This window comes from Protopterus annectens, chromosome 12.part0, assembly GCF_019279795.1.
Source record: "Protopterus annectens isolate FY-2018-M chromosome 12.part0, PAN1.0, whole genome shotgun sequence".
Taxonomy (NCBI): Eukaryota; Metazoa; Chordata; order Ceratodontiformes; family Protopteridae; genus Protopterus; species Protopterus annectens.
This window is the reverse complement of record NC_056746.1, coordinates 937,215,791-937,228,183: the sequence shown is the minus strand read 5'-3', so window position 1 is coordinate 937,228,183 and position 12,393 is coordinate 937,215,791. Positions and strand designations below refer to the sequence as shown.

General features: G+C 39.8%; 1 protein-coding gene across 2 annotated transcripts in view; it reads left to right on the top strand.

Moving 5' to 3' along the window:
- The window catches only part of GNAS (GNAS complex locus), a 2,418,861-nt gene that overhangs the window by 1,803,387 nt on the left and 603,081 nt on the right, over window positions 1-12,393 (top strand). For both annotated transcript variants that reach the window (XM_044089970.1, XM_044089971.1), the window contains exon 8: window positions 9,807-9,865. In XM_044089970.1, the coding sequence (XP_043945905.1) occupies window positions 9,807-9,865 (59 nt within the window). The remainder of the gene's footprint in view (window positions 1-9,806; window positions 9,866-12,393) is intronic.

Below are 12,393 nucleotides of genomic sequence, written 5' to 3'. Positions count from 1 at the left end.
GAGTCTTAATGCATGCTGACTGCAGGGCAGGGGTGGTCCCCAGAATCAGGGTTTCCACGGGCCCTTTCAGTGACCCTGAAGGGTTGTTCGACTGTCCTACTCTGGAGGTAGTCAGTGGTTGCTTGGCTTTTCACCCAGAAGTTTGGAGGCCATCATCTCAGACATATGGGTGTTAAGATTTATAACTAGACTACTCTGTTCCCTTTTTAGAGGTTCCAAACTTTCTCCCACAAATTCCACCCTGTCAGAGACTGCAAACAGCAGTAGCGATTTACAAACTGCTTGCAAACTGAATCATCCAAAAGGTTGCACCATACCAGCAAGGATCTGGAGTCTGTTAAAGATTCTTTTTGGTACTAAAGAATAACAAGGACCTCAGGAACATTTTGGATTTAAAAAAACTGAATCCATTCATGAAACAGACCAAATTCCTGATGGTCATGGTGCAGTCCAGCTTACTTCTGCTTGAGGAAGGGTGATTGGATGTGTTCAATGGACCATAGTGATGTATGCCATCATATAAAGATAGATGGCAGCAGCTCCAAGAGGTTTTTGTGCTTCTGACTAGGGCCTAATCACTACCAGTTCAGGATTCTGCCATTTGGTAACATCACAGCACTCCGGGTGTTCAGGTGTATGACAGTGGTTGCAGCCTTGCTCCAACTGCAGGATTCCAGGTTTTCCCTTACCTGGATGATTGGCCCCTTACCACCCCCACAAAAGCTTTGTTGATCATGGCAAGGGATACCTTGCTCCAAATTTGTGACCAGTTAGACATTGTAGTCAGTTTCTCCGAAGTTGAGCCTACAGCCTGTTCAGGTGTTAGAGTTCGTAGGTTGTCACTTGGATACAGTCAGTCAAATTGCCAGACTTCCAAGCTCCAGAGTGATCAGCCATTGTGCTCAGGGTTTTAGTACTCGCAACCTCGAAGCCTGCAGCACATGCAGTTATGAAACTTTTCGTTTATGCGACAGTGTCCATAGGGTTGGTTCAATTAATCAGATATCCTATGAAGGCTCTGCAATGGACTCTGTACAGTGGTCTTTCCTAAAACAACCATTGGATTTTCAAACACGGCTGACAAAGGTCAAGACAAAATTCGTTGGTGGCAGCCGCCTTTAATCAGCTGGAGACTGTTTGTTCCAGCGCCCTCTGTCACAGTCACTATGGATGCCTTCATCGTGCGGTGGGGCATTTTGAAAGGAGGTTGATTCAAACGTCCTGGTTTTCTGTGGAGGCTGACACTCGCATCAGTGTTCTGGAGATGGAATCGGCACTCCTTTTGTTGCAGACTTTTCAGGACGCCCTTCCCAGAGGTGTGGTGGCAGTAAAGACTAACAATGTCTGTTACTTGATATCTCAAAAAGCAGGAGGGAACACATTTGTATTTTCTTTATCGAGAGGCCATGAGGGTTTGACAATGGGTGATTTCTTTTAAAACGTTAGTGGAGGCATTGCACATCACAGGGAAATCCATCGTTCTGGCTGACAGTCTCAGCAGGAGCATTTTGCTTCCTCATAAGTAATCCCTGAATTTGAGTGTTGCAGCTCAGATTTAGGATCCATTTTGGATTTTCTTGCTGAGTTTGTCAGGTTGTACTTTTTCTACCATTAAGGTACAATTGGCAGTCATCTTAAATTTTCATGTTGGCAGAGCCAGTGTTCCCCTGGCTTCTCTCAACATTTCCAAGGCATTCCTCAAAGGTACCTTCTTGCTACCCCCCCAGTTTGGGATCCATTTCCTCCCTGGGATTAGCCATTTGTTTTGCAGGTCCATGCAAGCCCTCCATTTGAACCTTAAGCTACTTCTGATTTGAAGCTTCTGTCTTGGAAGACCCTGTTTTTGGTGGCTTGTTACTTCAGCAAGGAGGGTTTTAGAGTTGCAAGCACTTGATTCTTATCCTCCTTATTTGGTACTCCACAATTTATTTATTTACATTTGTTGACCGGAGTATCCGACTGGACGTAGGTCCATTTTCAGTGGAGGCCCGGGGAGAAAAGCGGCACAGTTAAAATAGACAGTAGTTACATTGGATTACATAGCGATTAACAATTTAACATAGCAGTTAATTACAAACATATTTACAGATGAAGAACACAGTACATCAGTAGACAACTAGAATCTTTATCTGCGAAGTACATAACAGACATTAACAAATGATACAATAAGAAGTTCCTGCTGTATAATAAGTACTAGGCTTATGAGCAACTGAGCTTGCTATAATCAAGGTAGTTAGTGGGGTGGAAAAAAAGGTAGTGATTGGATGGGGTGGGTGATATTGGAGTGGGAGTTGCAAGGGCATAGCCAGCATGTTTTTAGGTGCGTTTTTAGTAAAGTTTTGAAGTGGGTGCATGATGGTACGGATGTGACTGTGGGTGGGAGGGAGTTCCATAATTTGGCTATGGCGCAAGAGGATAGTGCTTCACCAGCAGAGTTATTGACTTTAGTAATCTGCAAGTGATTTTTGTTGCTGGACCTTAGTGGTCTGGTGGTGCGGTAGGGTTAGAGTAGATTCTGGTGTGATGGGACATTTATTGGATGGTTTACTAGTTTGTGGGCAAGTGATAGTTGATACCATTGAAGGAGGTGAGAGAGTTCAAGCCAGCCCAGTTCAGCAAGTGAGAGACAGTGGTGACTATGGTAGGATGCCCCTGTGGCGAATTTGGCGATTTTGTTGTAGCAGGCCTCTAGCTTGTTTAGATCGCATTGCCTTAGGTTGGTATATATTTGAGAGGCATAAAGTAGGGTGGAGATAAGGTGGGAATTTGCTATTGAAATCTTTGCTGCTTTGGTGAGAAGTTGCTTATTTCTGTATAACGCTCCTAGTTTTTTATGGACTTTTTTTATGGTCGTGGATATGTGAATGTCAAATTTTAGTTGGTTTATTTCCACTCCTAGCAATTTGGTGTGTTCAGTTGGGTATATAGTCGTGTTGTCTTTTGCTGTGATGTTAAAGTGAGAGTTGTTTTGAATATGTTTGGTGGGTTGGAAGATGAGTAGTTTAGTTTTGTTTGGGTTGAGTATTAATTGGGCATCGGATAACCAAGTTTCAACAGAGGAAAAGGCTTCCTGTGTGACTTTTTACAGTTTGTGTAGGGAGTGGGCTGAGCAAATGATGGTCGAGTCATCTGTGTATTGTATGACAAAGACTGGATATCTCTTTGTACATACCCTTCCTTTCTGCCTGAAGTAGTTTCTGAGAATAACCTAACAGTCCTGTTCATCTTTTTTTTTTCCCAGTTTCTCCAATGAAGGTGAATATCTGGACAGACATGGATAATTGAGATTTTGTTTGGACTGTGTTAAAGCATGTTTAAAATTCAGTCAGTTATTTGTCTCCTTTTTAAAATCCAGGCAGCGCTTACCTTTGTCTAAGGTAACTTTACCCGAGTGGCTATTTCGTTTGCATATTCTTTGAGAGGCAAGTCCATTCCTCCCAAGCCCATGGGGTCATTCTACCAGGGTTATGGCTACTTCTGCATCTTTCTTTTCTAGAGTATCAATGGATGAAGTCTGTGCAGCTACGACTTGGATGGGTCACCACACTTGTGTGTGCATTATAAGCTGGATATACAATCTAGATCTTGGTCTTCCTTTGGTTTCACTGTGCTGTGGATTAACTAGATCTGAGGAGTAGAGTAAGGAGCCAGGGATTGTGGGTAGGGGAGGCAAACCCTGACAAATTCCAAGCCTGAAGAAGGTGGTCAGTGTCTGATCCAGCAAGGTTGAACCAGATGGAGAACGACAACACAGATATATTATTATGGCAAGTACATTACTTTCGCTTTTGTTAGTCTAATTATATGAATCAATGTGTTGTGGCTTCAGAAATTGTTAGAAGTAATAACTCCATAAATGCTGGGGAGGCTTCCCTTGTCTCCAGTCAACCTGTCTTCCTAGCCCTTTCTTATTTTTACACTTTTGTGGAAACAGGCCATCAGCAAAACAGCTCATTAGCCTAATAAATATCCACAGTAAAACATAAAAAATAATGTGTAGTTTAATGATCATTGTTACGTATGTATGTAGAGAAAGTGAGATCTTGCTGACTATCATTTTGATGGGCAAAACAAATAATTTTCCATAATTTATATATGACTGTTGTCTAGAGTCTTGTGCGTAAAACTGCAGTTTTTGCTTAATAATGTTTCTGTAGTCTGACCATATCCTAGTTGATTTTCAGTATATAGAGTACTTAATTTTCCCATCATCCCTTATGGTTAAAACCATATTTTTTTGAAGATATGAAATCTTGGAAGTCAAGTCTGTATATATGCTTATATGATTCGTGTATTCAGTAGCCAGTAACTAGCTCTTAACCAGCAGTTGTTAGCAACTTCTCTTAGACAAATTCTTTTCAGTTAATCATTTAAGCTACTACTGTGTGTTTTTATAGCACAGAACACTCATTACCACTACCATTGCATCTGGTAAATACTTGTCTTACAGACACTACTTTAAATCTAGCAATCATTGATTTTTCTGTCTTGTTGCACTAGCACTATGTGGTCACACAGTGACATGCATTTTCTCTTCCTTGCTATTAAAAGCCATCCATTAATTAAATGAGATTAATATAAATGAATCATTCATGTAAGTGTCCCACCTTGACAAAAAGGGTATAAACCACTAAAACTATCCTCACTTACCTGCAAGGATATCTTCCCTTGATACTGCCAGGTAAGATTGAAATAACAAATAATGGAACACTAAAGGAAAAAGGCCCAAAAAAGTTAGTATCAAACTGTCACCTGACCAAACAGAACAGAATAAGAGTGTTTTTTTTAAATTAGAGTCCACCTGCAGCTTCATGATGGGGAAGCAACACCCCCCCACACCCGCACCAAACTTAAATATACCAACTCTGCAATCACACAAACTTGAAAAAGCAAAATAGCCATAAAATGGGAAGAACTGCTACCCATACCACTCATCTTTCTACAGAAACTGTGGACAAAACCAAAAATAATGGTGAAACAAATGACCGAACATGGGAATATTTTTAAGTATTACTCGTAATTCATTAAAGTTATTAAAACCAGTTTGTGGCATCACTCATTTGCTGACCAATAAAAAAAATATGAAATTCCAACCAAAAGCAACATTTATTAACTGTATTCATGTATAACTCACTACAAAGCAAATATTTTTACTTTACCAATGGCAAAATCAGGCACATTATTAATGTTAGGAGCCAGGTATTCCTAGGCAGGTAAGAATACCACTTCCATTTTTTTCTTTCCTGCCCCCCCCCCCCTTACAAGCTGAACTGTTAATGGAGTGAGTTGGGTAATAAAGAACATGCCAGCTTTTCTAGTACTGTGGGGCGACCTACCCTCTCCCCTGGCACCTTTCTACCAAGCTGCATAATAGCTGTCTTCCAAAGGCTCTGCTTGCCTCCCAGAGAGACTTGCACCCCACAGAGTGCACTTCATAGATTCAAACTCCATGGGGTAGACGCCTAGTGCTTCTTCCAGGTGTCACTTAACGTGGTAGACCAGAGCTACCTCCAACCTCTGTGATGGACTGCAAGCAGTAATATCTCACTTCCGTCCTCCACTGTTAACTCCTGCAAGTATGTGTGCCACTGTTTGAACTCTGATCAGCTGGGAAATTATCAGGGCTGCATCTCTCTCTCTCTGTCATGAGGCGGTTTACAGTATTGATGTTTTGGAATTCCATTATGCTGCTGTGGCTTCCTATCTGCTGCTTATCTATTAAATAAAGTGCAAGTGCCATGGGCACCATTGCCTTTCGTAGATGCTCATTCTACAGCAGTCTGCTGCTGTAACAAAAAACGCTGGACCAGCTGTGTTCCCTTTCACAGCTGCTCATTCTACAGTGCTCTGACCACTGTAGCAGAAAGGCCCTGTGGTTTTATCTTTTCACTTTACCTGGTTTATCGTGCATATACTGGATGCTGTGGTTGCTTTTGTATTTAATTAAGTACAGTGTTTAGCTCCAGGCTATATTCCCTGTCAGGTTCTACTGCATAAATGCATTTCCTGAAAAGTCCGGCAGCATCCTTTAAAATATTTGACTTATTTTCTTCTTATGAAGACAGTGTAATTCAGAGATACATGTGTGACATTAATTAAGGCAACAGAGTACTGTTCACACACACACACACACACACACACACACACCTTGGGTGAGTTTCCTGTCCTGTGTACGCTGTGACTTGGACTTCCACTGAGCAAGAGGTATGACCCACTTCTCCCACCACCATTCCCCAGAAATACTTTTCCTCTGTATTTTATTCCCCATTCATTTTCTTAATTAGGTCCCATCACATGTACATTGCTGAATTTGTTGGCAAATGCAATGTTAAACAACTAGAAATGCAGAATGGCAGAAAGAAGCCGGAAAACACAGTTCAAAAGCCGGTAATAGCGTAAAATAATTTAATTTCCGCTTTCGTCACAACTTCATCAGAATGATCAGAACATGCAATGTTAAACAACCCCAGCACTTGGGCAATACACTGCATCATTATTTGCAGTAGTGTTACTCTCTCAAGAATACACAATAAAATATACATATGAAGTTAAACTTTGAGTAGGTTATATAAACAAATCCACATACTTCTCACTTAGTCTTTCTTTTCTTGAATCTGCTTAACACAATTCGAAATTCCAAACATAGTGAAGCAGCACATTTTTGGACTTTACCAGAAACTTAATAATCATGGATTACTTGTTAATACCCTTAATGGACCCAAACCAGATTACTAGGTGGTGGACCAGGTTACCAGCTGCTTTTGCTCAATTAGCCATACGCCAGTGGTGTCAGGAACACACACAATAGCCTTAGCCACTACACAAAATATTACCACATAGAACTGACCTTGTGACTAAATGAAAACTATAACTCGCCTCTTTTTTTAAACTGTTGCTAACAATATTCTCCAGTTTAAGATCAGGAGTCCCAGGGTTTGTAGTCACAACAAATACTAACAGTATCCCTACAAATTCCCTGAAACCTGATTTTTTTTTTTTTTTAAATAGTACTAGTAAATTTGAATAATATTAGCAATATGTGGGCTACCTTGGTGGGATGGCTGTTTCATAAGAACCATACAACACTTGAATTGTGGATTAATGACCAACACTGCATGTCACCCATCCTATAAAAGGAGCTACTGCTGATGTTTCCTAAATGACCTGGAGCTCCATGTAGTGGGAAGTGCTCTCCTATTGATTAAAAATATTTCCATCTAGACTATTCTAATTTGAGGGTATTCTTCTGACACAGGTACTTGATTGTAAGTGACTTATGGTCCAAATAACTGTTGGGAATGCATTAAGTATATCCCATCCACACCAACAACATTAAGCACATTTGATCATTAAACATGAAACTGTTGCATAAAATATATGGAAAGCCCGGACTTGTAATTCTGAGGGACTTAAACCTTAACTGGTTCAGTCCTAAGAAAAAAATGTTCAATGAAATACTGTCCAAGAAAGGCTTTTGGAGGATTGCATGCTTTGCAGATGTCAGGTAGGATTTAAGGTAGACGAGTGTAGGATTTGGTTAGGAAAGCGGACATGTTTTGGTACAGATGTGTGTGGAGGATTGACATGCCTGTAATGGAGGGGGCAGACTGAGGTCATCCAGTGTTACACTCCCTCTGAGGAGGGATGTAGATGCAGGAGCAGCCCTAGAACAGGTGTTCAGCCATCAAGCCACATAGGCAGTAACCCTCATTGTGTGTGCATGGAGAGGACATAGTGCATTCCACAATAACAAGATTCTCTCATTCTCCACCTTGGGAAGTGGGTAGGCCTGTAACATACTCCCCTGTTGCCAGGATGCTGGCAAGGACGCACTTTTGCTCGAATGATGACCCTTACAGTCAATTCTTGCCTCTGTGCTATGGATTCTCAGTTCTGGATGGAACAAATGGTCTCAATTTGAGTTGTGGGAGGCTTGATAACTGGTAGTCATGGGAGGTGTAGGCAGCATATAGAATAAAAAGAAAACTGCAAGAAAGGTGGTTGTTCCAGCCTTTATTAAAACTAATTGGGCTGCGTTTAGGGGTGAGAGCCTCTGCATTGCTAAAGGAGGTAAAAAAAAAAAAAGCCTTTAGGATGCCAAGATGTTTGGAGGAAAAGATGGAGGGGGGCTAGGTAGCTTGCAGGTATATTAAAGTGAGACTGTAAATTTTTAAAAGATGTGTTCCAAGGCTATTAGTGGAGATTGTGAGGGAATTTAGTTGATGCAGAAGATCATTGGAGGTAGTAGAGTGCATAATGACTGAAAAATAGGTAGCTTCAGTCTGGGTAAGAAAAAGTAGCTACTGATAGATGGAGTGACCTTTTTAAGTAGGTGGTGCTGAACAAGTCTGGTGAATCCTTTAAAGAACAACTTCATCCAGTGTAGTTGATTCAATTTCAGGGTTATTTTTCTCCCAATAATATCACCTAGATATAGTTTAGTGCCCAAAAGCAGTCAATTCCTTTTCAATAGGGTTAATTTCCATTTTTTTCCTGCCTCAAATCTTTAAAGACAGTCTTTCTTCCTGTACAGGTGGCACGCACTTTCAGACATTTTTTGCTGCATGCGTGACAGATGAGAGTACACATTTTTCCATAGTTTCATTACTAAATCGGTGTTTACAGACTTTTGACTTAAGCCATGCTTGTGACTAAAGTGACACAATTTTCCTAAATAGCAAGTTGTTAGAGATAGCTTCCTTTGAAGAGTTGATGAATGTTCTGCAGCACTAGTTAAACAATCTGGTAAGTTCATTTATTTTTAGCCAGAAATGTCTCTTCTCCAAGTAATTAAAGAAAACTAATGACAGTATGTAATTATACAAGTTGCTTAAAAAGGCCTTACTAGGTCTTTGAAGTGTCTCTTGTCAGTCACAAGTAACAGAGCCTGACCTACTTTTCCACATAACTACTAAGACAGTGTTCAGGTACAGTGGAGAGTGCAGGCTTCCTAGAACTTCATTTATGAGTACCTAACAAACCTACTCTGGAAAAAAAAAATGGATACACTGTTAAAGCCTTTTTAGCATTTTACATTTTGCACGAGTTATGTTTGAATGGGGAGACAAAGGCATTGCTTCTGGAGGCAACTGAAGAAGTCCGTGACACTCAATATTGTCATTTCAAATTATAACTGTATCAAGGCTGTATCATTTCATGGGAAAATGAAAGGCAGTGTGAGGAAAAGGCTGAAAAATCACATTGGTGTTGTTTCCCTGTCTAGGCCACTTAAATGGTATAACAAGTTACAAAATAAATATTTGTTACTTTGTATAATGCAACAGTTCATAAATGGTAGACAATGATAAAAAGCATCATTTTTTCACACTCCGGGTGGAGTTGCTGTTTTAAATAATGTAGGGATTTGGAAAGGAAGATGAGGGAATGAGCAGACTAGATGCATTTGTAATTGTGCCTGCTATCAAATCACACTTGTGTATTCCTGCAGTGATCAGCCCATATGAGGTATAGTTTTTCTGGTAATGCTGTATTAGATTAACTAGAGAGAGCTGGCCAGATAGTGTTGACTGTAATTTTCCAAACTTTAGTATCTTGACACTGGCATAAGTAATTTTAATCTCATCCATTTGCCAGAACCCCATATTTCTTTGTTGTAACATTTCCTGCAAGCATAACTGGCCTACTGGCAAAGGTCTTCTGCAAGACCTCTCTGCTTGAGTTAATTGATAGCTACATTTGTTTACAACATCTTAAAGTGCTTTTTATTTTCATGGACTATTGTGGTAGTGTTTTGTGTTGATAATTCTTTAAAAAGATAGATTTATTTGTCATTATTTTCCTTTCAGTATGTTTGATGTTGGAGGGCAGCGGGACGAGCGAAGAAAATGGATCCAGTGTTTTAATGGTAAATGCAGATTTATTTTTCCAAGAACTCAGAACTATATGCTGAAATTTTATTTAACAGAATTAGACCAATCTTTTTTCTTTTGTTTCTTCATACAGCTGTGTTAGTGTTATATATGGTAAATTGTATATTTAAATAACACATCTTAAAACATTTTCTGTAATATATATATTCTGTTGAGTTTCTGTACTTAGTGCTTGTCCTATTTCAGTGCTGAACTTTATAGTGGTTTATCTGTTAGAGTAGCAGTAGTTTATAATTTGTGGAACACTGCAGAAGGCTTAATGTGCAACATAATAGACTGATGGCAAACAGTTCACGAGTGGACTTGGGCTGCTGGTAGGGGGTTAGGATGATGGAGCCAACAACCAGTCCCCCAACCCTAGAGAGGGCGATCCCATGCTGTGCAGCCTCTGATGGCGATGTGAACTTAAATATTTCATCTCAGGTTAATGCAAGAAAGAAGAGGTGGTAGTACCGATTATTGCACCTAGCTATTGCCACAGCCTGATTGTCACTGGGATTAATGGCTTTCAGGTCCCACATTCCCTGCTCAACCATTGGATCTCTCATGTCTCTTGCGTACTAGAGCATCACCATTAATGTTGACTTGCTGTGGAATTGCAGACCTGTCTGACAAAGGTGTATGTTCAGGAAACCTCTGAGAGTTGTGGGATACAGGGATAGGTAAATGGGGAAGTTGTGGGATACAGGGATAGGTAAATGGGGAAGCCAGGAGTGAAGACCATGAGTTTGTGCAGGATTTGGGGGTGGGGTGGAGTGTGTCTATGTAAAAAAAATGGGATGGAGTATCATGATTACATTTGTGTATGTGTACATATCTCTCAATGTATCTATCTACATATATATATATATATATATATATATATATATATATATATGTGTGTGTGTGTGATCACTACATAATCTCGAAATGTTGGAATATCGAATTCCAAAATCTCGAGACTATATAGCTGAAATCCCTAAATACCGAAAGACAAGAAGTGCAAAATTCAAAATCCCGATGTCCGGAGATATTGAAGCAGCACATCTGGCATTGCGGTTTGTTGATGGATACGTGGAAGTTCAGGTAAATATCTCTGTTAGTGTGTTGTGACTGTGATGTGTGTGTGTGTGTGTGTGTGTGTGTGTGTGTGTGTGTGTGTGTGTGTGTGTGTGTGTGTGAGGGACTGCAAAATGTGTGGATGTGAGTTTCCCTTGCGTGTCTGTGCAGTCTCGGAGGGAGTATATTCAAGTAGGAGGTGCAACCCCTGACTTGGGGGCGAGCAGGGGGGCCTTCCCCCCCTGCTTATCTGTAGTGTAGGATGATATATTTGATTGTGGAGGAAAGTTGTGTGCATGTGTGTGTTGTATATTTGGGATTTTGAATTTCACGCTTATGGTCTTTTGGCATTTAGGGGTTTCGGCCATATAGTTCTGAGATTTTTAAATTCGATATTTCAAAATTTCGAGATAATGAGTCCATAACTACATAACTACTACATAAGTCCATAAGGAAGAGTCCATAACTACAACTGGACCTCCTTTATCATAAGGTCTTACTACATTATTGTCATTCATGCATAACTGTTTAAGTGCATATCTTTCATCGACTGTCATGTTATGCTCATTTCGAAAAGAAGTAAAGGTACACATCATAAATCAATGTACTGGATCCTGTGATACCAGAAACTTAGTTTATGTAGCCCACTGCACACAATGTTTTTCCTTTTATGTAGGAAAAACTAACAAAACCCTTAAGGAACGAATAAGGGATCATGTATATTGTATAAAAACTCGAAGGGATTGTAGTGCTTTAACAAAGCATTTTCTAAGTGCAGGGACAACGCACAGCTTTTGTTTTCAAATACTGCAGACTTAAAAGGAGAGTATGAGGTTGGGAGATCTTAGGAATAGTACTGAAAACCTGCAAGTCAGATGGATACTCAGGTTAGGAGCACACAGAGGGAATGGACTTAGAGTGTGCCCCTTAAACCTGTACTTAAGGCTAGACAACTGAGGTAGGTTGATGAATTATGTGAAGTCTTGTTACTTTCTATGATTACATACTTAGTTATTATTTTTTTACATGTTACATAGCATAGTACTCCATTTTAAGGTTTGGTTTTAATACACTTGTTAGCTTTGTGCTTTAGGAATTTGTAGGCACACCTTGTTTTAATGTGTTTAATTACTACAGTGATTTTAATTAATTGGTTAGTCCAGTGACTTAGTGTTGTATATAAAGCAAATGTTCAGTAATGTTAACGTCTGAGGAAGCGGACATCGTTCCGTGAAAGCGCTTACGTTTTGGTGTGTATTAAATTGACTAGGAAAAAGGTTTTGGTGTGTATTAAACTGACTTTGACTAGTGGCGTTATTTTGTTCCTGTTTTTGCTACCCTCCTGGGATTTTATCATCTATTTTCGCTTGGTCTCTACTGTTTTTGGAGATATATGTAAGTACACATATATATATGTATGTATGTGTGTATATATATATATATATATATATATATATATATGTGT